This window comes from Emydura macquarii, unplaced genomic scaffold (assembly GCF_026122565.2).
Source record: "Emydura macquarii macquarii isolate MOO-44397 ecotype Brisbane River unplaced genomic scaffold, CSIRO-AGI_Emac_v2 contig_1644, whole genome shotgun sequence".
NCBI classification, from domain to species: domain Eukaryota; kingdom Metazoa; phylum Chordata; order Testudines; family Chelidae; genus Emydura; species Emydura macquarii.
In genome coordinates this window covers 8,121,777-8,148,881 of record NW_027131781.1, presented here as the reverse complement: position 1 = coordinate 8,148,881, position 27,105 = coordinate 8,121,777, and the positions used below count along the sequence as shown (strand labels likewise).

Below are 27,105 nucleotides of genomic sequence, written 5' to 3'. Positions count from 1 at the left end.
TCAGAGTGCCAACCCAACTAGCATGAGTGGCACTGGGCCACCCAACCACAACCTGGCCAGTAGCCATACAATATATATACGAACTTGGTCATATGGCATTACTGGGGACAGTACTCCCACATGTCAAGGAGCAGACCACCTTCCCACATGTCAAGAAAAAATAAACAATCATGCTCCCCAGTGGCTTTATTGGCTAGACTAGCCATACTGCAATAGGAGATAATAGAGGGATGACCCCCATCTTTACTAAGGAATACTCCTTGTCACCAGGTGACTAGCACCCAGCCTGTCGAGATGACTTTAAATCCTTCCAGAACCTCATGTCCTGAATTGAGGAGACCCTGGACATTGAGACTCCTCCTATATAGGAAAAGTCTCATTTGATGTCCTGAGTACCATGTCATCAGCCTGAATCACTGTCCATATTAATGAAGGGATCCTAGAACAACCAAAGGACTATCGCAGACAGCAGCCATTGTTTCCTTCCTCCTCCAAGTGCTTAGAGGAAAGGCATTGGGTGCTGCCGAAAGATTTTGAGAACTTATATTCCCACCCAAATGCACAGTTTTGCGTTCTCTGCAGCACAAGAGAAATCAGAGTCCAGTAAGGACACTCCGAAGGACAAGACATATAATTTGCATGTTCCTCGTACATTTAATTTACATGACTTGCTCAGACACATTTTTCTCATACAAGCTCAAAGTGAGGAAAAGAGTTGAGAACTTAGTTCAAACCTGCTAAGGCAGAAAAGGAAGCTAATATTTTATACATTTGATTTTGAAGGAAAGATTGTAGTGCTGCAATAGATTACTGAGCAAATCTAGATGAAAGAACAAATAGGGAACTGGTAATGCATTCTAGATCATGCAAGTGAAATGCTAATGATGGAATGAATGTCAGTGTCATCTTAAGTACAGCACTTAGTGTGGTTGTTGCTGTACAAGACACAGAGGTAGACAGTTTCTGCCCAGATTATTTTAAGTATTAAGTATCTTTTAACTATAATTTTAATTAGAAACATTGTTTAATGCTTTTCATTTATTTCCTGTTGTATTGCAAAAGTTGTTATAAATACATTTAGAAGCTTTTTGAATCACTCTTCACAGAAGTAACTCCCTAAACTCATCCGCATAGCCCCTATGCTGTCCATATTAAGTCATTCTCAAACTTCATTCTTGCTATACTGCTTAGGGTGAGTTTAGATAACTTGTATATAATGTGCCCATGGTTGTTCCCCTTCTAATCTACTTGTCTGGCTGGCTGTAGATTGTAAGGTCCTCTGAGCAGACAATGTCCATGAGTGTTTAAGAAACTCCCATAGTAGATACAAAACAATAAAAATGTATTAGTAAAGCAGAAATGGTGTGCATTTTACTTAACTATAAAATTACTAAAAATGTAAAAGACTAGAAAAAAGCAATCGGAATTAGATTTCTATACCTCCAGTCACATTTTTGTCTTGCTTCTGTTAAATATAGAGATTCTTTAATGTAGTGACATTTTTATTTTTCCATTCATTGTTACAAGGTTTGAGTTCAAGCATGAGTACCTAAATTTTAAGAGAAGAGATTGAGTTTTGTACAGTGGTTAACGAAGCCACAGAAGAAAAATCTTACCACTAATCTTTTGTTAGGAACCTGTAGGCGTCTTCATGGTTTGCTAAATGTCTCACTGTGGCATGAAGACTTGTTTCAACGTTGTTGTTGTTGTCTGTTGGTTTATAAAAGTCACATCTAATGTGTGACTGTATAGTGTCATTTAACCAGGCTCTGAATAAATTATCCAGTAAGCTTTTTGGATAACTGTGGTTGGTGGTTTTTTAAGGAGTGTTTTATTGCGTTTTTTTGGTTGCCAAAACTATTAATCTGTAGACTTGAAATCTACTCTGAATTTTTCAAGAGCATCAGTTCATAAGAGTATATTAACCATGGTGAGTTGCAGTACACAATCTCAACAAAAAGCACAATTTAGAAAATACAGAATGAGTGGTTTTACACTTGATATTTAAACTTCCAATAAACTGCTGTCAATAAGTCACCTGACACAAATTTAATCTCTCCATTGGTTCTTACGAAATCCTGCACCTGTATATCAGAAAACTTGAGCTTACGGAAGTGCTGTTCTAGTACAATTTCCTGTACTTTTATTTTAACATGCTAATTTTCATTAAAGGTTCTGTCCCCATTGATCTTATTTTTTTCACCACTACAGTTTCCTTGTAACTTGAAAAAAATCAGCAGATGCAGATAGTTTCCCAGACCTTTGATCTGTATATCTGTCTAGTGCTCATATCTTCATAGTTTCTATGCCTACCTTAATACAATTTTGCCAGTTACACACTGTATTCATTTTGGCATAACTGAAACAGTATGTGCTCTCCGTAATTGGAAGATTGGTTATGTGATACTTACTGTGATGGCATTGAAGCACAGTCTATGAAATTGAAAACAACATTTTAAAAGAGAAACTTGATCTTTTCCTTAAACTTTAATCCTTATGCCAAGAATGTTGTTTGTTCTTTTTTTACGCTCAAAGTTAACATGTTAGGTTTGTGGTTTTATGTAAATTTTAAGTATAGTTGTATTTCATTGTATGTGCTTTTTTTGATGTCGCTTTTAGCTTTTCAGTTTTCTGTTTTTCGTGTACAAATATACTGTAAAGACAGTATTTACATTGTTGACTTTATCTACTTCCTTCACTCACTGACATTTTACAAATAAAATCACCCTCTAGTTGTTTAATCAGTGACGGTTTAGACTACTGTCATTAGGGCTTTTATGGAGATTTTGAGCAACTGTATCAGTGCTGGCACAAAAATTATTCACTGTACATTTTCAGTGTTTGACATTCATCTGTAGAAGGCTGTCTTGCAACATTAACATTAATAGGCTACAGATGGCACTTTGGCTCCCAGCTACATTAATTCATTATAATATAACAGCCTTCCTAAGAGACACATCTTGCTATGCTAAACACAACTGGATCCTCTCAGGGATAATGTTCCAACAAGGTAGCATGTGTATTTTACCTTTGTTAAATACAGCAACTTAACCTAAATTAACTTTGCTTAGGATTTGCAGTATAGTTAGAATTTAGCCTTTTGCTCTGTTTTTGTATTACTGTGTAAGGGAGGGGGGGAGGATAATTTGAGCCTTCTGATTATACACACTTTTCTGTCTGCAGAGGTATTGCATAACATCTGAAACTATACCAGCAAACACAAATCTAAACATGCATACAGGATTTGCTTGCTCCTTGTGACTCTTTCATGCTAGCTTGCAAGCACTAAAAGTCCTCTTTTTTTTTTTTCCATTTTTCCTCCCTCATTCCCCATTTCGCCTCCCCTCCTCTCTCTCCTCCCAATGAAATTTTATATGCAAATAAATTGTCAGTGGAATATTCTTGTTGAGAACTTAATCCAGTAAACTGTGGAAACTCATTGTTAAGGTTTTTATAGGAAGTTCGGTTTTGATCCTTGTGCATATTCATTGCAGGAGGGCCTTTGTTCCTTGATGACATAACCTGGGGAAATGAATTGCTATCTGGCAAAAAAAAAAAAATAAAGAAAGATCAATATCCTTTCTAATGTGCAATGCACATATATCCAACTAAACAAAGTATCCATTTAGCTATCTAAATAAGCCATAGATACGTAAATCATATGTGGAAGGGGGCAGAGTTAGTTGATGTGCAAGCTTTTAATTTTGAATGTCACATTTTACGTGTGATTAAAGATCCTTTGGTGGTGGTAACTGACTCAGTTCCATTTACTTCTGTGGATCTACTCTGATTAAATCACTTGAGAATCTGGTCCAAAATAGGTATTTAACTTTATATCAGATCAAAAAGGCATTGCACACTACAGTATAGTCAGATATTGAGTGGTGGTCCCTTTCCACATGCAAGATTTTTCTACCTTATCTCCCTTATCTTTTGGGTAAAATATGCTTAATAAACATAAGAAGTTAAGATGGAAAAATGCTGAGAGCCAGGTTAGCAGTAATTAAAGCCAGTGCTTCGCTGAAGTGACTGTATTGAAATATGACGACCACTGAGAGAGAATTCCCAGTGATCCATTTTCTTAGTGATGTTTTAACCAGATGACATTGAAGGTGTCTTATATACCATCAGACCACAGTGTCTCAATGAGCCTGAAAATATTGGTTTTGCTGCATATTTAGTGTTCATCCCCAGAGGGAAAAATATTTCCAGACTACTTCGAAAGAATGTTTACTTTAAAATAGTCATCTTTTGGATGTTTACTAAGCATTTCTTACCCTTTTAAAATAGAGGAAAATACTGTCAATGGACTTCTGACTGATCATTCAGAATGTCAGTAGCCAGAATTTTTTCTTTTGTTCACTGCCAGTGCTCTTCATTTCATGAAGGTTTTTTTTTTTTTTTTTTTTTTTTTTTTTTGTTTTTTTTTTTTTTTGTTGGGTTGATCCAAGCTTCAGAAATTTTTTAAGAGATTAAGTTCTTACCCCAGAGATGAGTAGCGTATTTCTAATGATTTCTACTGAGACGAGTAGGTAGTTCACACCACTCTTGGATTAGTTCTGTTCCACTCTCTGTAACTGCTTTCTTGTAGCATAACCAGTGTCTTTCTGTTGAGGATGAAGTAGAGCATAATTTGGGCAGCTCATGCAAGCATGCTCACACCATCTGTACAGCTCATTTTGTGATGGTTCCCTGCTCTGCTGTATAAAAGGGATTTGGTGACAGGCCATGCAGGTCTTGGGCCATTCTCTACTGCATAGTGGTAGAGCAAATTATGTGGAGGCTACTTGAACAGCATAAGTAGAACCCATAGAGCAGTGGTTCTCAGCCTATTTACCATTGTGGGCTGCATATGCACCTCCCAATGAGTTATGTGGGCCACATCTACACAATGTATATACTATCTTTTTCGTCTTGAGGATGCTGCATGGGCCGCAGCTGTGTGCTGATTGGTCTGCGGGTTGAGAACCATTGCCATAGAATGTCTCTGCTGATGTACAGTGGTCTAGAAGAAGGATTTCTTTCTTCCAGACTCTGAGGAACATCTAGTGTGGAGCCCAGTTGTTTGGGTTATGCCTGGGTCCAGAATTTAGGCTGTAAGCAATAGATATTCTTTGTAGAGGTATTAAAGCTGTGTACAGATTTAAGAAGACAGCGCTGAATGTGACCCAATGCAGTGCTTGTCTTTGTAACTGAGTTATAAAATATAAAGGTTTTGAAACTATTGCTTAAATTTTTGTCAGTGTTCCATTCCACCCTTCCCCACCCTCATTCTGTATGGTGAGTTTCCAGCTCACTTTTTTTAGTGCAGGAATTTCTCCAGTGTTGCTATCCAATAAATTTATGGTATTGCTGATGACTGCAAAGCTCTCTGTTCAAGAACATGCTCCCTACAGTTCAACGACTGCCTGAATTTGATAGGGGTTTTAAGTCCTGTTGCAAGATGCATTTTTTCACTTTGTTTTCCCCCTTACTTTGGTTCCAGAGCTTTTCCTGTGACTAGGTTGTGGTCTTGGGGTTTGGGTGGGTTTGATTTTTTTTCCTGTTACCTGCAGCCCTCCCAATTATTGGCAAGTTGGTGCCCATACTGCCGCTCATTTAAAAAAAAGCTGTGAAGATCAAAGTCAAAATTAAATATTATATAATATTATGTCTCTTGGGCATTCAGTGGTATTCTAACAGGGGAGACGGTTGATGTCAGAAAAATATAAAATGACATCTCCTGCTCTTGATATTCCCCCTATTCTTTTTAAGCTGCATCAGCATCAGAATGTCATGGCTCTATACTCTGCACAGGGTGAATACATTGTGAAGTGCAGTTTGTGACTAATTGCCTCTTTCTGTCGCTGCTTATTAACTATGAGATGGTTTGTGGCATGGTTGCACCATTTTCTGCACCTGGCTAAAAGGATAGGGCATTTGTGATAGTCATCTTAAAATATGTAGGGATCAGTTTCAAAAGGTATTTTGGATTCTGAAGTTGGAGAAGATTACAAATCCAAGACTGAGACTATTTTGACCTCTTGTCACACTTATCAATTAATAGGTCTTTAGAATATGAGTTGTGTCCAATTCAAGTTTTGTGTTCTCAATTACACAAGTTTGGGTATTGGAGAGACTAGGTGGGTGAGGTAATATCTTTTAGTGGACCAACTTCTGTGGTGAAAGACACAGAGCTCTTCTTTACATCTGGGTAGCTTAAAAGCTTGTGTCTTTCACCAACACAAGTCGGTCCAGTAAAACATATTACCACGCCCGCCTTGTGTGTCTGATACCCTGGGGCCAACACAGTTATGACGACACTGCAAACAAGTTGGGTAATACATTTTAGTACACAGTTGTTAATGGAGAAGTTAAATCTCTTTTCCACTGCTTTCCTGGTACTTTGTCTTGTCTTATCCTACAGTTTGGTTGATACATGGGAGGATTGGGGGAGAAACATCTTCACAAGTTTACAGTATTAATGCATAGTTTTCCAAGACTTAGCTAACTGTCTATTAGCAATGCTTGGGTACTTAAAAATAAATCACTTGTTCATGTGTGATTCTAAAATATTTGTCTGATTTTGTTGCCCTTGCAGTTTATGCGCATCCACTGCAAATCTTTCTAAATATGAGAATTTGTTGGTAATTGGCTTGTTAGTAGATGTGTGAAAATTTGCAAGTTACTGTAGTGAACATAACCTTGAGAATTTCTCAGCTATTCATCAGCATCTCCATACTTGTGAAATACTCCTTTGGGGAAAATAAATTATAGTGTTAAATGAAGATACCAAAAACTTGATTTATTTTTATATGGTACTCAAAAGCATGATAGTGCTTCATAAGCATACACTAATAGCCCCTGTGCTGAAGAAGTTATAATCTAGATAAAAAAAAAATGGCTGGAAGAATGCAATACATAGGTTTATATCAAACTAGTAAAGTCTAATAGCCAATGACTAAAATAAAAAGGAATGTAAAAAAGAATGGGGGAGGGGGGGAATAAAAATGGAAGTAATTTTATTTCAATTTTTATTTTTAAGCCTTTTTTGTCATTTTTGTGCTTTGTTTTATTACTGCATTTTATCTTTTTAGTTATTTTCTTTAGGTATCCTCAACCCTGTAGTATCAGAGTATTTTAAATCCATTGCTCCAATTCTTTCCTAATTGTTTGTTATTCCCTATACTTATTAACATATGGTGACAAAATGATTTCTGCAGCAGAATATCTATTCTTAATCCTTCTCTAGCTGACCTTACCAGCAAGTTCAATGTGATTTCTTGTCTGTTTTTTGATTCTATAGATTATATTAGTTGTGACTCAGTTATGTGCTCTTTGAGGAGCAAGACCCTTGGTTTTTATGTGTGCTAAAGAGCTCTAACCAACAGTGCTGCAAGAGGCATGATTTTAATTTTGATATTAATCAAAGCTGAAAAAGTAGACTTAATTTTTGTTTCCAACAGTCAGAGCTTGAATAATGATGGAAAATTTATTTTTCAGATTGACTGCTTGTTCAGAAGGTGAAATAACACCAAACATCCTTAAGCAAGTCACTATGCTTGTATACATTTTACAAAAAGCTTAATTTAAAGGCTTGTCACATGTCCATGACACAACATTTGAAAAAGTTATCTTTAATTTAAAAAAAAAAAAAAAAAAAAAAGTTTCTCAAAACCCCATATAATAATGATTCTCAAAAGTGGCCAGTGGATTTTTTTTTTTTTTTGGGTGCCCCAGTTTTTGAGTACTCAAATGTAAACACCTTGAAAGAGACTGATTTTTCAGAGGGTTGAGCACCCTCTGAAAATCAGGCCTTTTTTTAAGGTGTCAATGTGGAGTACCCGAAATCATTTTTGACTCTTGGCCTTAGGTTCTGTGAAATAGCTCAAATGCTTAATTTATTGTTATTACTTGAATGTTTGGCATGATAGTAATTTCTGACTAGAGAGAGAGGAGTTGGTTCATCTTAACGAGAACTACTTTGAATGTGCAAACACTATTTTTTATGTGAAATTATCTGTAACTTTGAAAATATTGAAAGCACAAAATGATTTCAGTATTTCTTTTTGTTTCAGGTTTTTTGTAACAAGAAGCAGCAACCTTTTTGTCGGGTGGAAGAAAAACAGTGGAAAAGAGCGGTGTACCATGTGTTAGGATATTGAAGAGTGAGAATTCTTGGATTAGTGTGTTTTTTGGATTGTAAAAAAGGGAAAGGAAAGGAGAGAGTGACAATGGGGAGGAAGAAAATTCAAATCACGAGAATAATGGATGAACGGAACAGACAGGTGAGAAACAAGGCTTCCACATGAGCAAGTTCATGATAGATTCTTTTTCAAATGGGAGTGGAAAATTTGTGTGTGGGTTTTCACCTGAGTAACATAAGTTTATTCTGGAGATGGGGTTTGTCTTGTGTCTGTTGATAGCACATTGAAGGCATTGCCAGAATACAAATTTATATTAACCTTTAAATTTAGATAATTTCAGTATTTATTTGGCAAGAAATAGTTGTGAATTTGTTCTACAATTGCAATACAGTAGAACCTCAAAGATATGAACACCAGGGTTACGAACTGACAGGTTAACCGAATGCTCTGTGAAACTGGAAGTACTGTAAGCCAGGCAGCAGCAAGGGGGAAGAAGGCAAATACTGTGCAGAGCAGAAACAGCATGGGGTCTGCACTGTTCCTGTAAGTCAAGGGCGCTGTTTCACCCCCTCCCACCTCACGCCATTTGGAGGGGGAAGCTGTTTTCATCCTATCTGGCCACCCCTCTGAGCCAGGGAAAGAAATCTGCCCATGCTGCAAGGAACTGAAGGTTGCAGCCAAAGCCTGGCTTGGAGCTGGAGTGGGAGTCAGCTGTGCTCTGGAGGAGATTTAAAGGGACACAGCCTGTGCACCGATGCAGCCCAAGCATTGTCCATGGCAGAACTCCTGAATCTTGACAGCATCTCTGAAAGTGCAAGGGGCGGAGGGAGGGGCCCTGGCAGCCGGTTGGCACCAATCCCCTGCCATGTGCTGCCCCTGGAGCATGGCAGGCAGTGCACTGAGCAGGGTGAGCCCTGGGAAGAGGTGGCGGAGGGCTGGGGCTTGTAGTGCCAAGGGTGTGGGGTAGGCCCCCCCACCACCCCAGTTCAGCTCAAAGGGAAGAAACAGGATTAGGGCAGGGAGCTGCTTGCAAACCAGGCAGTGCTGTCAGGTGCCACCTTTGCGGAGATCTCTCCAGCCTCAGCTGGAAGACACTGACTGCAGGGTACTGTACCATAACGTTTTGTTCAGTTACAAACAACCTCCCTTACCACTGTGTTCATGTCTTTGAGGTTCTACTGTATAACCAATAGCCCTGCTTAAATGGTGCACTGGGACATACACATTGATAGTTAGTTTACAGAAGTTTGGAAAAATCTTTTTCTTGATGCTACTGATGGTTGTTTGAAAGAGCAACCCTTATAGTTAATTATCTTGTAGTGCAGTTGTTTGTGTACACTTGTTACACTAATTCAGAAAGTATGTATTGAAACTGCTTGCTGCTGTCTGTAGGTGAAACAAATCTAGCCACTCATCAACTGTGATTTTTAGGTATGTGCTGGTCCCTGCTTCAGTCATATGACTGCAAGTAGTGCCTTTGAAGTAGACAACTCCACAGGGGATAAATTCCTCAAATTGAAGGGTGAAAAAGGCATGATTACAAATAAAAGTGTGTTGAACTGTGCTCTTTCTGAGAATGTCATAGTGAAAGTAGATTAGTTACTCCTGTTTACCCTTTTGTGTAATAAAAGAACATGGAAGCATTCAATGAAATGGAAAAGGTGGCAAATTGAAGACTGATAAAAATAATTTTTTTTCCATACACAGTTAGCTCGTGGAACTCATTGCCACAGCATGTCATTTGAGAAGAAATGGGATTCCAAAGGGGATTAGACATTTGTATAAATAACAGGAATATCCAGAATTAGCATAATTTAAAAAAAAAAAAATTTGGGAGGGATATATACCTGCAGGATTTCAGGCACCTTCCTTTCAATGCATATGCTACTAGCTACTGTTTGGTGAAAGAATACTGTGTTACAGGGATCACTGGTCTGAACCAGCATGGTAGGCTTCTAGGTAAATGGTAACTATTGAGCCTGAGGAAACAGTGAGCAGGTCTTTCAGGCAACTCTCACAACTTGCCTGCATGGGAAACATATAGCTGTAAAACTATTGCAGTTAAAATTTGCAACTTACTTTATACAAGTATAACTCCCATGTAGACATTTTATAGTCTGGTATGAAAGAGACTTTTTCCAGTTAAAAATAGGTCACTTTTTGGAGGTGATTTAAGCTAATCTGAAAAAAGCCATGTTTATTTTGTAATAAGATTGTCCATACGGAGTGTTATACCAATATAACTATAGTGACTTAACTATAATGATATAATTATACTGGTATAATGGAAAAAAATTCTCATGTAGAGCCCAGTTACAACTCTAGTCCCTTTCTCACACTATCACTACCCTGGAGATCCTCAAGAAACTGCACAGTTTCATACATCAGCCTAACAATACTACAGATACAATACTATAAAACTGAAACTGAAAATTCTTGTTTATGCTGTGATTGATACAACTTGTTACAGTGTGTTCCAATTAAACATCTCAGGTTAGGTTGTCTGTTGTGGTACTCCTACCATGTGTGGTACAGAACCCCATTTGGGTTAGGGAAAGTATAATGGGGAAGTAGGGAGCTCTCACATATTCATTCACAGTTGCACTAGATCTTTTTTAACTACTCTAATTTTTGGTGGGGTTCATCTAGGATTCTTTTAAACTTTTTTGGATAACCCTAGACTAGACACTAACGTTAAAAATAGTTACACTGACTATAAATAACGAGGAAGGTACTGTCGGAACTTGAACAAAAGCCAAAGATTAGCTGCAATCACACAACTATTGTATGTTTAGATGTAGATAAATCACTTAAGTACACATATTAAAGTAGACTAATAACTTCCGGCTGTTCATTTTGATTTTGTTCCTCTTGTTTGAAATCCTAGAGGAGCTGTATGTTAACTTACATCTCAGTTCTTGCAATCAAATTTATGCCAGCCAACCTTGCTGCTTGTATAACCATGAATAAGCCATACACTCAGTCCTAATACATTTTGTAGGTTCTTTACCTCAAAAGCAATGCAATCTAAGATTTATTGTTATATGGTAGACTAGTTGGCTCCTGCCTTCTGCCTTCTTGCATTGCTTATATTCCAAACATTAGCCACTTGTGCGTTTGCCTTCCTTGATGCTAAATCTAGATGATTTAGCTCTGACTCTCAGATTAATTTCTTGGCTGATCTGTTGGCTGGCCTCTCCAAATGGCGTTAGCATTGTTTGTGGTAGTAACTAGTAAGATGTCTGAGGCTTTGGTGCAAGGCTGGACTCTCACTTGATTTCTCTGTATTCCACAAAAAATCAAAGCTCCAAAATCCTTTGGTTCTAAAGTAACTCTTATTGTCAGGCAACTCAGTTTTTTGTGCACCTATGTCATATTCCATGTCATACCAGTGTGCCATATGAAGCATAAAATATATGGTATATGTTTATTTGGTTTCTGAGGAATCCACTAAAGGAAGGAATCTAGGACTTATTTTAACTGTAACCAGAGAGCGTAGTGCGGTAGTGAACTATCATGTTTGTGTTTTTCTCTATCATAACTGGCTAGTGAATCATTCATGAATATGCATATTAAATCCTGACCTGGCTGTTAGTGTTTAAATCATTTAGAAACATGAGTAGAGCATAGTAGTGCTTTACTTACATGGCCTGATTTTTTTATAACTGCACAGGAGGAGAAAATTCTTTCTCTTCAGAAGTGTTTCCTTTTATATAGGATTATAACTGAGTTCAAAACGGATTGTACAGACTATTACTCTGGAGGATTATAATTAACATGATATGCTTGTTATAGTCATTAAGAACTCTTATCTGTTTAAACAAGCTATAGGGCATTTATATTCATTAAGCTAAAGGGAATAAAGTGCAGTAAAGTAGATATCAAAGCGTTACTTTTGTTATCCAATCTCCCTCTTCTTGAATCAGTACTGGAATCACCTTGAAGAACCTGTTAACTTTCTTGTGTTAAGAAAATATGAACATGTATTTTGTGGAATATTTATGGTTTGTAGACATTAGAAAAATGGATCACTTTTTTAAAAGGACACTTACAAGTAAGGAATTAGTATTTTGCCATTTCAGATTTTGTATTACAAGTAGAATCTTTACTTATTATTATTCATTATTCGCATTATAGTGGTGCCTAGAGTGCTAGACACTATACCAACATGGAGTAAGAGATGGTCTTTACCTTGAAGAGTTTAGAATTTAAGTTGAAAAGATAGTGAGAAGGGAAGGGTGAGAAGGGAAATAAAGATGAAATGACTTGCCCATGGTCATAGGTAGGAATTTGTCTACTGAGCCACACAGCCTCTCAAGGCAATGCAAACATCCCCAAACCATGTTAAGCTTGCCTTCTGACTGACAAATAGTAACAGCAGAAAGATATAGACCAGCTTTTTTCTGGTAATAGTCTTTGAAGTTTCAGAAGAAGAGGTACTGGAACAAATCATAATTTAAAAAAGTAATGTCACTGGATCCAGGAACTGTAAATTCAATAGTTCTGAAAAAGAGCTTAATTTGAAGTAGTTGAATTCCTAACAAAAGTATCCAGTATCTAATAAAAAACAGTTACTGTATTGGAGAATTGGAGAGCAGCAAAAGTTGTACCTATATTTAAAAAGACTGTAGGGTAATCTGAAGAATTATAGACGAGTAAGCCTTACATCTGCACCTGGTAAATTGGTTGAAGTGATGATTTTAAAATATAATAATAAAACAGTTGGAAAATCATGATGTAATAAGAGTCTAACCAGCATGGTTTAGCAGAGAAACGTCCTGTCTCACCTACTAGAAATCTTTGAACATGTCAGTAAGTTACTGCAGTGGTTTTCAAACTGGGGTACGTTAGCTTTCGTCAGGGAGTACACGAGAAAAATCCTGTAATGGCGGGCAATGCATTTTATTTAGTAAGACTTAGGGTCATAATATACCTGTGATTAGATTGCTATTTCAGATGGGGGTATGTAGTAGATTACCTTATTTGGAAAGGCGTATGCAGCCTAAAAAACTTGAAAACCACTGAATTACTGGATGGAGTTGAACCAGTTGACATAATTTAATTAGACTTCAAAATGGGGGGAGGGAGGGGTAGCCTCTGCTACAACACAGCCAGCTAAAACAGCTTCCAGTGTATTATGCTGTATTTTAACCAGACTTTTCATCAGCTGAGTTAAGATGATTGAAAAGTGCACTCTTTTTGGCTGTCAAGAGAGGGCCTATATGCATGGAAGAATCCCTGCCTACTCTCCTTCTAGTCTCTTCCATACCACTTTTGGGAACTTTAGTGCAGAATTCTCTCTTCCCTCTCTTCTTCCTCCCCTATTCCAAGAACAGCCTTGTTCTGGCGGGAAGTGGAGTTGCTGGAATACCAGAAAGCTGTTCTTGCAATATTTTTGCCCTGGTCTAGAAGCAGGAAGCACTGGAGTTCTGTTTAAAACATTTTCTGTGTTTTTTTCATGTCATTTCTTCCCCCCCCCCCAAACTAAACAGATCCTGACTGGATAAGCTGTCTGGATGCTGTCTGATTCTTAATAGGATAGTTTTATGGGTGGTGCTCAGTGTTTTTCTATAGGTAGGCATAAATCTTGTAAAACCGATTTTAAAATTACTTTGTCAAATTTTCCACGAAGTTTATCTTTTTGGAAAAATCTGATTGTACCTCACCCTGTTTGCTTACTCTAAAATCCTTTCAAACAATCATTCATCTAAATGTGTATGGTTTGAAAATACACTTCAAATAGGTCTGTGTTTAAACCAAAAAAAAAAAAAATTATTCTTCGAGTGCTTGCTCATGTCCATTCCCAATTTAGGTGTGTGCACGTGCGTCACATTCACTGGTGCCAGGAAACTTTTTCCCCTAGTGGTACCCATACAAGCCGGCTCTAGCACCCCCTGCAGCAGCGTGCACATGCGCCTGCGTATAGGCGTTGCTGGCTCCCTCTCCCTCTCAGTTCCTTCTTGCTGCCAGTGACAGTGCTGGAATGCCTCTTGCCTTCACAAGTTCTCTTGCTAAACCTAGTGGTTTGTTCGTTGTGCTAGTGTATATAGTTAATTGTTTTGTAGTAGTTAATCCTAGTACTTCAGTTGTTAGAGTCCCAGGGTTGGGGACCCTGTGCTTTGTGTAAGAAGCCTATGCTGAGGAGCGACCCGCATCAAAGTTGCCTAAAGTGTCTGGGGGAAGTGCACATCTGTGAGAGGTGCAAAATCTGTACAAATTTTCACCCATGGACTGAGGCTACGTTTACACTGACGGCGGCAAAATTGCCGCCGCCAGATCGATCTTTCAGGATCGATTGAGCAGTCAGTGAGACCCACTTAATCGATCTGGAAGTCGACTGAATAAGTCCACCCCCTCAAGCAGTGTAGCACTGAGCTGACGGGAACACTGTTCCCGTCGGCTCAGCACAGTGTAAACAGTGCGCGGAAGCAATCGACATGAGTCAGGCAAACTATGCTGTGTAGTTTGCGTAACTCCCATCGACTTCCACCGAATTTCCAGGTAAGTGTAAACCAGCCCTGAGAAAGACCAAGCTATTTGTCTCAAGGCCATCCTGACTGAATCGGTGCTTAGACTGGTGTCAGAGCCTGGCAGATCAGATGCAGCACTGAGCACAACGGCTTCGGTGCACAGTGACCTTCCAGCGCTTTCTTCATCCTCTCGGCAATGATCACCATCCCTGGTACCAAAGAAGCTGCCAGTCTTTCCTGCCTCAGAAGGGTCCCTCGCCACTGGCTGCGTTGACCTCGGCACCAGGCCCCCCGCTGTCTCCAGTTAGCAGTAGGGGCCCCCAATGCCTGGTGGTGCCGTCGACCCCAGAAGCTTTCCAGGCATTGAAGGCCCTCCTGGCAATGCCTGTGCTACCGACGCCAAGGGACATCAGGCCGCTGCACCGAGATTCAGAACCGGCACAATGGGCAGCCTTTCGAGGAGCAAGCCGGCTAACTGATCTGCTCGGCAGTCCCTGTCACCCAGGCACTGTTCACTGGTGCGCAGGCGATCCCTGGAGTTAAGGCCACACTCTGTGGGTCAGGACAGCGATGGACCAGGCTCCCACCACTGGTCTCTGGAGGACTGGCACCAGGCAGATCACCGCTGTGGGGCCACAGAGCGACACAGGTCGCTGGACTCATGGCACGTTTCCCTGGTGCCTCGATCCCGCTCTCCTAGTCCGTACAAGAAGCCTAAAGACCAGAGCTGGTCCTGTTGTGCCCATCATTCAGGCTCTCTGTGCCACTTGTTGGTGCTGGTGCATTGGCACACTTCACATGGCACCGTTAGATATTCGAGTCGGCACCACCCTGGCTGTCGGATAGTGGCACCTCATCCTCGGACAGCAAAGAGGTTATTCAAACGAGGCAAGCGCCAGCCCCAATGCCCGGCTTCCCTACGGTGATGCCAATGGGGGGGTGGCCTTGCTGGTGTGGGTTTCCCTGTGGGATTCTGCATGCCAGTTCCGTGACAGGAACATCGGTACCGCAGTCCTCCATCCCTGAGAGTTCGGCACCACACCTGGACACAGATACTGACCACAAAATTTCATGTGCCTCGAGTCTGGGGGGAACCACCCCATCCAGAGCAGAGGTCCCGTCCTCACCTCAGCTACTAGCCTCTTCCTCCTCATTGTAGGAAGAGGCAGTGGTGGGACTTCCTTTGGCGGTGCCGCTGGATGATTTCAGGGCGCACCAAGATCTACTGAAAAGGGTTGCCTTCAACCTGGGTCTCAAAATAAGAGGAATTGGACAAGCCAGTGGATGAACTCTTTGGGATACTGGCCTCGGTAGCTCCTAGTAGAGTGGCCCTCCTGGTCCATGAGGGGGTGGTTAAATTGGCCAAAGCACTGTGGCAAACCCTGTCCTTCTTGCCCCCCATGTCAAAGAGGGCAGAGGGGAAATATTACTTACCAGCAAAAGGATTCAAATACCTTTACGCCTACCCTACACCAGGATCCCTGGTGGTCACTGCCTCCAATGAAAGGGACAGACAGGGGAAAGTGAGCTTGAATCCTAAGAATAAGGAGGCAAAAAGGTTGGATTTGTTCAGTCGAAAAATTTATTCCATAGCTAGCCTACAGCAACGAGTAGCAAACCAACAGACGTTGCTGGGAAGATATTTCAATATCTGGCAGTCGCTAGAAAAGTTTGCTGACTCATTGTCCACCTCCTCTAAACAGGCATTCGAGGCCATCTTAGAAGAGGGGAGATCGGTAGCCAGGGTGTCCTTGTAAGTGGCTTCCTATGCAGTGGACTTTGCAGCCAGGACAATGGCCTCGGCAGTATCTATGAGATGGGCTTCATGGCTGAAGTCCTCAGAGTCCTGTTGGAGGTCCAGCAATTGATCCAGGATCTCCCCTTCGATGACTCTAGCCTGCATGGCATGAAAGACTCGAGGGCGACCCTGCGGTCCCTTGGCCTATATACCCTGTCTTCATCTAGGAGGCACTTCAAGCCCCAGCATCAACAGTGGTTTGGAGATTCTTCTTCTTCTAAGAGTCCCTGCAGGACCAAAGGATACAAAAGTCACCAGGGTTGCTTGTCACCTGCCGGTCTTTAACCAGGCTCTAGCTGCCATAATCGGGGTGGAAAGCAGGTCTTCTGAAAATGAGCCCGAGAGCAACCTTCCAGTTTTACCTGTGGATCCAACCTCCCTTTTGATTTTTCTCATCTAGCCTGTTTTCTCCTAGCCTGGGCTACTGTATCATTGGACCGATGGGCGCTCAGCATGGTGGCTATCGGTTATACCCTCCAGTTTGCCTCACTCCCGCCTCCCACCCTCCTTCCCCATCCGTCTTCAGGGACTCCTCTCATGAGCAACTCCTCAATCAGGATGTGCAAACATTTTTGCAGGTGGGTGCAGTAGAAGAGGTTCCCTGGAACCTAGAGGGTTGAGGATTTTATTCCCGTTACTTCTTGATTCCAAAAGCAAAAGGAGGACTGAGGCCTATCCTGGACTTTAGCTTTCTGAGGTACTTGTTGAGGTGCCTTAAGTTTCATATGATTTCCCTAGCCACCATCATTCTCTCTCTGGATCTGGGTGACTGGTACATCGCTTTTGATTTAAAGGACACCTATTTTCACATTGCAATCTTCCTTGGTCACAGGAGGTTCCTAAAGTTTATGGTAGAAGACCGCCATTACCAATTCGCGGTGCTCCTTTTGTCTTCTCGATGACACCAAAGGTCTTTACCAAGTGCATTTCGGTGGTAGTGGCCTGCCTCTGGAGGAGAGGAGTGCAGGTGTTTCCTTACCCGGACAATTGGCTCATCAAGGGCAGGTCAAGGTCTCAAGTACAGGCCAGCATCACGATTACCTGGAATGTGTGCCAGGTGCTAGGCCTCCTAATAAACAAGCAAAAATTGACACAAACTCTATCTTCTGCACAGGGACTAATCGGGGTGATGCTGGACTCTACCAAGGCCAGAGCATTCCTTCCAGAGGAAAGGTTCCTGGCAATAACAGAGATTATAACTCGCATTTTGATCTACCCTCTCACGATGCCTCAACCTCCTAGGCCGCATGGCGGCTTTCACCTACATGGTTCCCCATGCCAGACTGCACCTCAGACCCCTCCAGATATGGTTGGCATTGGTGTACTCTCCAGTCAGGCATCACCTAGACAGGCTATTTCGGGTTCCTCCAGAAATACTTACTTCCTAAAGTGGTAGACAGTACTGCATCAGGGCTCTTGGGAATGCCCTTCAAGGAACCCCAGCCGTTGGTAACACTGGTTTCCGATGCCTCGGACCTGGAATGGGGAGGTTACTTCGGTTCCCTAAAAACCCAAGGCATGTGGATCTCAGGGGAACTGGCGTTACACATCAATATCAAGGAGCACAGAGCAATTCATCTAGCCTGTGCAGTTTTCCTATCACATCTTACCAGCAAAGTCATGATACTCATAGTACATGGAGGCCATATTGTCCATATCAACAGACAGGGTGGGGCCTGGTCCCCAGCCATGTGCAATGAGGCCATGTGTTTATGGGACTTCTGTATCAGTCACAGCATTCACCTGGTAGCAGTGCAAATCCCAGAGATCAACAGCTCTTTGGTGGACCGTCTCAGCAGGTCCTTCTGCTCTCACCACAAGTGGTCCCTCCATCCAGAGATGGCAGCTCGCATTTTCCAAAGGTGGAGCAAGCCCCAAGTGGATCTCTTCTCCACCAGGGCCAACAGAAAGTGCCATCGTTTCTGTTCCTGTCAGGGATTCAGTGCAGGCTCCATCACCGACGCCTTTCTCCTCTCCTAGTCAGGGAGCCACATGTATGCCTTTCTGCCAATATCTCTGATCCACAAGGTCCTCCTGAAGGTGAAGAGACAAGGCACTGGTCATCCTAGTAGCACTGGCATGGCCCTGAGAAGATTGGTTCCAGATGCTTCTAGAGCTGGTGGGGCCCAGGCATTGGACCCTTCTTCTGCGACCAGACCTTTTTGTCCTAAGATCAAGGCTGCCTGCTCCACCTGGAGCTGGCCTCCCTACATCTGACTGCATGGATGCTCTGTGGCTTCGTCGGGAGGAGCAGGCCTGCTCAACCCAGGTCCAGCACGTTCTCTTAGAGAGCAGAAAGCAGTCTACCAGATCAGCCTACGGGGCTAAGTGGAAATGCTTCACCTGCTGGACAGCCGAGTGTGGCATTTCCCGACGGAGGCATCAGTCCCAACGATCTTGGAATATCTGCTCCACTTGAAACAAGGGGAATTCCCCTTCTCGTCAGTTAAGGTCCATGTAGCGGCCACATCTGCTTTCCACCTTTTGGTGGAAGGTAAAACAGTTTTCTCGCACAAAATGATGGCCAGGTATCTTAAAGGATTAGAAAGGCTTTTCCCACCAATAAGAGACCCTGCTCCTCCATGGGATTTGAATTTGGTCCTCTCCAGACTCAGCAGGCCCCCCTTCGAGCCCCTGGCTTTGTGCTCCCCTTATGTACCTATCCTGGAAGGTCGCCTTCCTGGTGGCTATTACATCTGCAAGACGAGTTTTAGAGATCAGAGCATTAACATCGGAGCCCCCTGTCTGGTGTTTTATAAGGACAAGGTCCAACTATGCCCACACCTGGCCTTATTTCCCTAAGGTAGTCTCTCAGTTTCACCTTAACCAGGATATTTTCCTTCCGGTCTTTTGTCCTAAACCTCATAGCTCCAGTGACGACAGGCATCTGCATACCCTCAGTGTGAGACGGGTTCTGGCATTTTGCATCGACAGAACCAAACCTTTTAGTTGTCCAGTGCAACTCTTCATGGCGGTTGTGGACTGGATGAAGGGACTGCCAGTTTCCTCACAGTGTATTTCAAAGTGGATCACAGCCTGTATCTGAGCTTATGAGCAGACCAGAATGGTGCCTCTGGTGTCCTTGACAGCCCACTCAATGAGAGCGAAGGAATCATTTGCGGCCTTCCTGGCGCATGTCCCCAACCAGGACATCTGCAGGGCAGCCACCTGGTCATCGGACCATACCTTCATGTCCCACTATGCCTTGATGTAGCAAGCTCAGGATGATGCTGGCTTTGGTAGAGCGGTCCTTCAAGTGTCATGTCCCTGAACTCCTGCCCACCACCGGAGACACTGCTGGTAAGTCACCTAAATTGCAAATGGACATGAGCAAGCACTCGAAGAATGAACGGTTACTTACCTTGTAACTGTTGTTCTTCGAGATGGGTTGCTCATGTCCATTCCACACCCTCCCTCCTTCCCCTCCAGGGTTCTAGCAAGAAGGAACTGAAAGGGAGGGGGATCCAGCGGGGCCTATATGCGGACACATGTGCACGCTGCTACAAGAGGCGCTAGAACCGGCTTGTATGGGTACCACTAGGGGGGAAAAACAATTCAGTCTAAACTTGAAGTCCTACTAGATTCCATTATAATTATTTTCCTAATTGTAAACTACGTTATTTGGAACACATGAAATCGCTGAACTAGGAGGAAGGACTAGATCATAACTTCTAATTGATGCTTATCTAATTTGCAGGCTATTACTATTTTGCAAGGTGTATCTTGCATGACTTTTAAAAAAAACCAACCAACCAAACAGCAAAATCCAAATGTATCAAAATCTTTTATTTTCAGTAAAAGGGAATAAAGATGAGGTATTATCAGGGACAGTATATTTGAATATTAAAATTGTCTCATTTAAAAGAGTGAAAATTGTGCAATAACATAAGTAATTTCCTGTAATTTGGTTATCTCAAGGCTTTCCAAAATTAATTCTTATACAAAATCATTCAGAAACATGCGTTCTAGTCACTACCTTTTCCTTCCTTTCATTTTATTTCACTTTCTGTTGTGTATCTATTTGTTTCCACTTTCCTTGTTCATTTACTTCTGGTGCTTCATTTTTAAGAAGAATTAAGCAGCTGTTTTGAGGTTCCAAGTCAGGCTTTGTGCATTATTATATCTATACAAGCAAGTGCTATTCTATATTGTAAGCCAGTGGAATACTATTTTTACAAAAATGACAGCTTATTTAATTTTCAATTATGGTATACAATTTGTGGGGTAGGGAGTGAGGATTCTGAACTCTGGCAAAATTATGAAATAAGAGTTCACATTTTGGTATGAGTAAAATGAGAAATAAATTGAAATATGTTGCTAAGGATCCTGCCCTGGCACTGGTAGCCAGAGCACTGCTCTTATGGTACAGCTTCCCATACACCAACTGTTTACTTTTAGAAACTGGCTGGTTTGTATATTAGGAATTCAGTAATTTAGCATGGCAATAATGTTTTGCATATATTCTCTTAATCCAATGATAACCAAGCCTTTTCAAACATTTAAACTTCAATGTTCCTTCTGCTTACTGGGGCTGAGTTGCATCCATTTTGCAGATGAGTAAAACTAAGGAACAAGGTCATGCAGTAATTCATTAGAAGAGTTAATATACAAGACCGTTGACTTGTATATTCCATTGCAGGTAGCTTGCTAACATCTGCAACTACGATAAGAATAGCTTTCCAAAATTCATAAGCCCTCTGCAGAGACTTTATTTGACATACGTTGCAATTGATTTTCAGATGGACGCCAACACTTTATTTTATAGCTTTATAGGAAACTGCAGACACTAGGTTTATGTTGCCAAGAGCCATTTTAATGAAGAAGTATATAGTTTTAATAAAAAGGCTATTGGCAGTATGCTGTGTAGATCTGATGTCTATTTCCTTTAATGATACTTCCCACCAGAAGACATTGAGAGTACAGAATGTATTTTACGGTGTAGTTGGCAGTGAAGAGGCAGCACTAACAGTTTTACTTATGGAAAAATATCTTGATGTAGAAGATGTGTTGATAGTTTCCTCACCCAGCTTCCACAGAAAACTCAACTCACATTTGTCACTCCAAACAACTCGTTTTATGCTGTTTTGCTCAACATAAAGGTAGATACCAATAATTAAAAACAAACCAACCCAAGCAGCCAATGAAAACGATTTAGCACTGGCTCACAAAAATATTGTTATTCTGACAGCTGTTAAACATGAGGTGTAGTGGCTTATGAATTTGTAATATGGCAATGCCAGTGCAACTCCATAATTAAAGTTGAGTTGTTTTGTACTTAAAGCAAGGATTGAAACAATTGCTATGTATGAAATGCACAGCAAAATATTTATTCTGAGTGTTGAATGGATTTTTTGCACATTTACAAGAAAACTTGTTTAAATTAAAAAAAAAAAAAAAAAAAAAAAAAGTCCTTTAAGATATGTAGTATTTGGTGTCAGGCTTGTTTTTATCCCCAGTGATTGTAAAGTAGGCTCTTCAAATTTCCCTTTTATAGTTAACTCACTGAAGTCTTGTGCTTAGGCTACTTTTTTTTTTATTTTTAAAATCTAATTAAAATAAATGGTAACTTTTTCCCATTATTCATAACAGAAAGTTTCTCCTTCACCAAATGCTGACAAATAGTATTCTACCACAGAGAATTCCATGGACTGCACTCTTTCAAAATGCTGCCATCTCCCACTGTTCACAGGTGTGACTGAAGCCACAGGTTTCTGTTAGTTAAAATGACTGTCAGCATTCACCTTCTCTTCCCAATGTTCCTCTCTGCCTCCAGACAGCCTAGAGGTCATCATCTTCCCTTGAAGAAAGGTTGGCTTCACTTTCATTCAGAAATATGGGAGATGATGGTCATTTTCAAAGGGGCATTTGTCATGATTTTCTCTGAAAGAGAGGAGGTGCTTTTATTATTTAATTATATTAGTACCTGGAGACCAACTGAGATTGGGGCTCCATTTGTGACAGGCCCTATATGGAGTGCGAAATAGTTTCTCCCCTGAAGAACTTGCAATCTAAATACACAAGACAGATGAGGGGTGATGGGAAAGGATACAACATATGAATACAAATGAACAGTGTTTTGGTTTGCAAACATCATGTTATATGAGGTGTTTTTTTGTTTTTTTTTTGTTTTGTTTTTTGTTTTGGTGTGTGAAGAGAGTTCATCAAGGGGAGAATAAGTAAATGGAAAAGTAGGGAGAGGGGACAGTGAAGGGTGAGGAGGGAGGTAAAGCAGGCATATAGGACAAGTGATGTGAGGCTGAGATGAAGTGACTGCAGAAGTAAGCATAGTTGCCTAATAGTGTGCCGGTCTGGGGTTGAGGTGACCTCTGCTCTGTTCCCAGTTTTAGGCAGGTCACTTCAACTCCCTGTGCCCCAATGGGGATGATGCTTACTTTCCTCGTGAAGCTCTCTAAGATCAATGGATGAAAAGTGCTATTAAAAAGCTAGATGATATTAATAAATAACAGCTGTCAATCAGCCCAGGGTCGAGAATATCCAGAGTAAAAATTGGGAAAAGAATTTGATAGCATTATTGGTGTCGAAAGACCCTGCTGCAGTTGCTTCTGTGTTTGATGTGGCTGCTTGACTGAGTTAATGGCTGGCTTCAGTCTGGAGTTTCTGTCCCAAACTCCCATGGCTATATAGGAGGGAGATGGATTTTGGGGTGTGTTCAGAGGAATGCAGGAAGATACAAGAGGCAGGGGGAAATGGGAGGACATGGGGGAGAGAAAAATTGCTTCTTCAAAGCAGTCAGACTGTATGGAACAAAGTAGCTATAAAAGTAACTTAATTGGACAGTATGCACTGGTTGCTTTGTGCTGATCCAGTATGGCCAATGAATCAGGCCATTAAAGCATTTTACTTTTAATTTTTAAGTTCTTACTTCATAGCTTCAGATCATTGGGAATGTCACATGACAATATACGCACAGTTTTTTGTTTAGTACTCACTTATGAAATTTTTTCTTATAAAAAAATTGTCAGGCACACCATATTTAGATGAAGTTAAGTTGAGAGTATATAGTGGTAATATGTGGTTAAATGCTAAGGGGAATTTGTAGTTTCTCGACACCAAACATAAACCCAGAAAATTCAGTGTTACGGTCAAATGTCAAAGAGAAAACTAAACATGTTAAGATTTGGGAATGCATAATTAAAGCACCATGACAACATTAATTTTTCATGGTAGTGACACAATGGGGGTGGTGAATAAGAAAAGAATCAAATATCTGTTTAAAAAATAGTTTAATACAGATTGCAGACGTTGAAGTGCATTAATAATTATCATGGTTATTGCATGGTGTCACGTGGTTAACGTAGCTTTTGTCTGGCAATATGTAGTAATTGTTACTTGATGTAAGTATCAAGATTGGATGTTTTTCTAAAAGGTTGGCTATAGTTCAAACAGGAATTAATTCAGAGAAGTCCTCTGGTCTGAGTTATACAGGACAAACTGGATGAGTACAATGGTCCTTTCTGGCCTTAATATCTCTGAATCACAACACTTGTATAAAGTTGTCCATTATCTCTATTACAGATGAGGGAAAATGTAATAGAACTGTTTGACAGTTTAATATTTCCTAAATAGTCTTGTACGTGACATGTTAAGATTTTAGTGGTGGCATTTGTCATCTTGGTTTTTTCCTGTTAAAAAGAATTAGTTTTCATTTAACAAAATCATATTTGTGCAATGAGTGCCTTTGGGAACAATGTGCAATTCCAGTCCAAGAAAGTTTTCCTGTGTAACTATAGATTTTAGTAGTTTCTCCTAGTGAGTAAGTGCTGTAGAAATGTATACATAAAATGTTTGATATGGTAGATTAAGTAAACATGGGATGCCCTTGTCAAAAATATTTCAATATGTAGCATAATAAACTCAGTAGAGTTTTGTAATATGTTTTTTTAATTGTAATGGGGAGCTGTGCACAGTCTGAGATTAGTCAATAGAAGAGAATAGCTGTTAGGTTAGTAGGAAGGGCAAAAGACAGATTATCTATACGACTTTCCTTTTCAGTGGTCAAGGATTCAAATATTCTCTTAAGAATGGAGATAACACTAAATCACTGTTGGGCCTCAATTCAAGAATATCTAGATTAGGGGTTGTAGTAGTTTTGGTGGTGGTTCTCTTGCCCCCCTCCTATTACCTCTAATACACCTAATTCTTTGAAGACTTGGATTTTTTTAATACAGCATTAATGTACCAAGATCTTTCCTTTGTATTCTGTATGTCTAGGGTTAAAACTTTCTTCAATATTTTACCTCATTTAAGTACCTGATCTGTGATATAAAAAGGGCCCCTGTCCAAGTATACTGCAGCATGTACAACAGTGCTGTTCCACTATCAAAGGCTCCCTAATAAACGGTTACTGTCAGTATATCTGTTTCTTTGAGTGAAGAGAATTGCTGTTCCAAAGTAGCCGAGGTTATAGAGGAACTTACAGAAAAGCTACAGTGAAATAAGAACATTTTTTCTATCCATTTATCAAAATTCTTGCAATTTCCATTTGAAGACAATTGAAAGAAAAAGAAATATTGAACCAAGAAAGTGAAAGTATATTCAGAACATTTAAATGTAAAAGGAAATAAAAATCAGCATAGAGGCATTTGATCTTGCCAATTATTGTTCTGCTTTCTATGCTTTTCCATTATATATATTAAAATCTTAGTTTTCGGTGACAATGAGGGGTAAGTAGATAATGTCACTTCATGTACCAGCTTATAAAGTCTGACCCTCTCCATATATCTGGGCTCCAGGGTTTCTAGGGACAAGTTTTTTCCATTTAGCAGCTCTGACTAATTTTATTTATTATAATTAATAGTTTGGCTCTTGTATAGTTATGTTTTTAATAGAAGATACTGTTCCCACCAACTTCTATTTCACTGTAATAACATTGTGTAAATAACATGACTATACTTGAGTAGGAGAAATGAAAATTCACGGTGAATGTTAAACTTGCCTGCATGCTTATAGTAGATGTCTTGTTACTGGAAGTACAAAGTGCCAGTTCTCAACTAACACTCATTTGTGTTAAATATAGGAATTCAAAGTTTTGTTCTGTCATTTGAAAAACCTCCACTCTTTTCTTGTGTAGGTGACTTTTACGAAGAGGAAATTTGGATTAATGAAGAAGGCATACGAACTTAGTGTCCTCTGTGACTGTGAAATAGCACTCATCATTTTTAACAGCTCTAACAAACTCTTTCAGTATGCCAGCACTGATATGGACAAAGTTCTGCTGAAATACACAGAATACAATGAACCCCATGAGAGCAGAACCAACTCGGATATTGTTGAGGTAACAATTTGAAAAGATGATCAATTTTCTTATCTTTCTAATATTTGTTTTGGTAAAGTGTTGAGCAGTACAGACTGTTTAAAGTAGGTTTACTAAAGTATTTTTGAGTAAATATTTAAAAAACAGTAGTCATTAAACATGAATGGCTAATTTTCAGTTATTCTGTATTGCTTATTTATAGCTAATGCCACATTTAGTGGTGGGGAAAAAACCACAGTTTCCATAGTAATAGAATAATGTGAATATTTACTAGTAGATATTTGTTTGCTTCTCTGTGTTAATAATTAAAGCACGACTACTATGAGTACATCAATTCCCATTTTATGGTTGAATTTCTAAACTAATTGATATTAGAAACTATGGGTTCTCCTCTCAATTGGAGCGTTTCCATACTGCGGCTGAATTCTTATAAAAGCTAGCATGTCTTTTCTTGGTATTTAATGGGCCAAGTTCTGTATGGCTTCACATGTAACTGCACTACTTTCAAAGGATTGCACAATGTAACTGAGCAGAATTTGGTCTGTCGTATTATCTGTTGCACAACTATGTGGTGGTTTATTATTGAAGTGTCAATCTATTTTTATGGCAAAATGTGTTGATAAATTTTCATTTGTATTAAAACAATTTTTGTACTTTTAAAAAAAGTCTTTCAGTAGTTTCCCCGTTTCTTTTAGTAGTAATCAAAGAGAGGATAAAAACAATGAGAATGTGGAGGTATCTGGTTTCCTTGTTTGTTCAGTATATAAAACATGTAAAAGTTCTCAAAATTCCATTACTGTAGGTTTATGTTCCAGAGGGGTAGCCGTGTTAGTCTGTATACAGCAAAAACGAGAGTCTTGTAGCACCTTAAAGACTTAACGAATTTCTGCTGGCATAAGCTTTCAAGGGCTGCAACCCACTTGGTTAGATGCATGAAATGGAAATCACAGATAGGAGGGGTGTGTGTGTGTGTGTGTGTGTGTGTGTGTGTGTGTGTGTGTGTGTGTGTGTGTGTGTGTGTGTGTGTGTGTGTGTGTGTGTGTGTACACATGCAAGGGTAAGAAACATAACAATGGGGAGGGCAAGTGCTAACAAACTGTTGAAAACCCACAAGATGATGAGGAAGGGTCCTGTTCATGATCCATCTCCAAACAAAATTCATAATAACAGAAAATCAGGGAGTAAACAAGCGCTTCATATTTCCTTTTAAAAAATTTCAGGAGACATTTGAAATTTGAAAAATTTCCAGTTGGTCAGCAAGGGAAAGATGTCAACCTGCTAGTTATATTTGATATTTGTAATTGTGATAAAACAACCCATATTGTATAGAGGTTAGGAAATATTTACTGCATCTTTTGGGTTAGCACAAATGAAGTATGGACATACCTGAGAAAACCTAATCCTCAGTTCTGTTGTTGCAGATAACATACAAGGAGC

At 40.1% G+C, this 27,105-nt stretch overlaps 1 protein-coding gene across 6 annotated transcripts in view; it reads left to right on the top strand.

The window, feature by feature from the left end:
• Positions 1–27,105, top strand: part of MEF2A (myocyte enhancer factor 2A) — a 147,658-nt gene that overhangs the window by 31,631 nt on the left and 88,922 nt on the right. For 2 of the 6 annotated variants that reach the window (XM_067555601.1, XM_067555605.1), the window contains exons 2-3: positions 8,058–8,267; positions 25,486–25,689. In XM_067555601.1, coding sequence (XP_067411702.1) covers positions 8,214–8,267; positions 25,486–25,689 — 258 coding nt within the window. In that variant the 5' untranslated portion in view covers positions 8,058–8,213. Of the gene's footprint in view, positions 1–7,643; positions 8,268–25,485; positions 25,690–27,105 lie in introns of those variants that run through there. The other 4 variants (XM_067555600.1, XM_067555603.1, XM_067555602.1 and 1 more) reach the window with 4 other exon arrangements.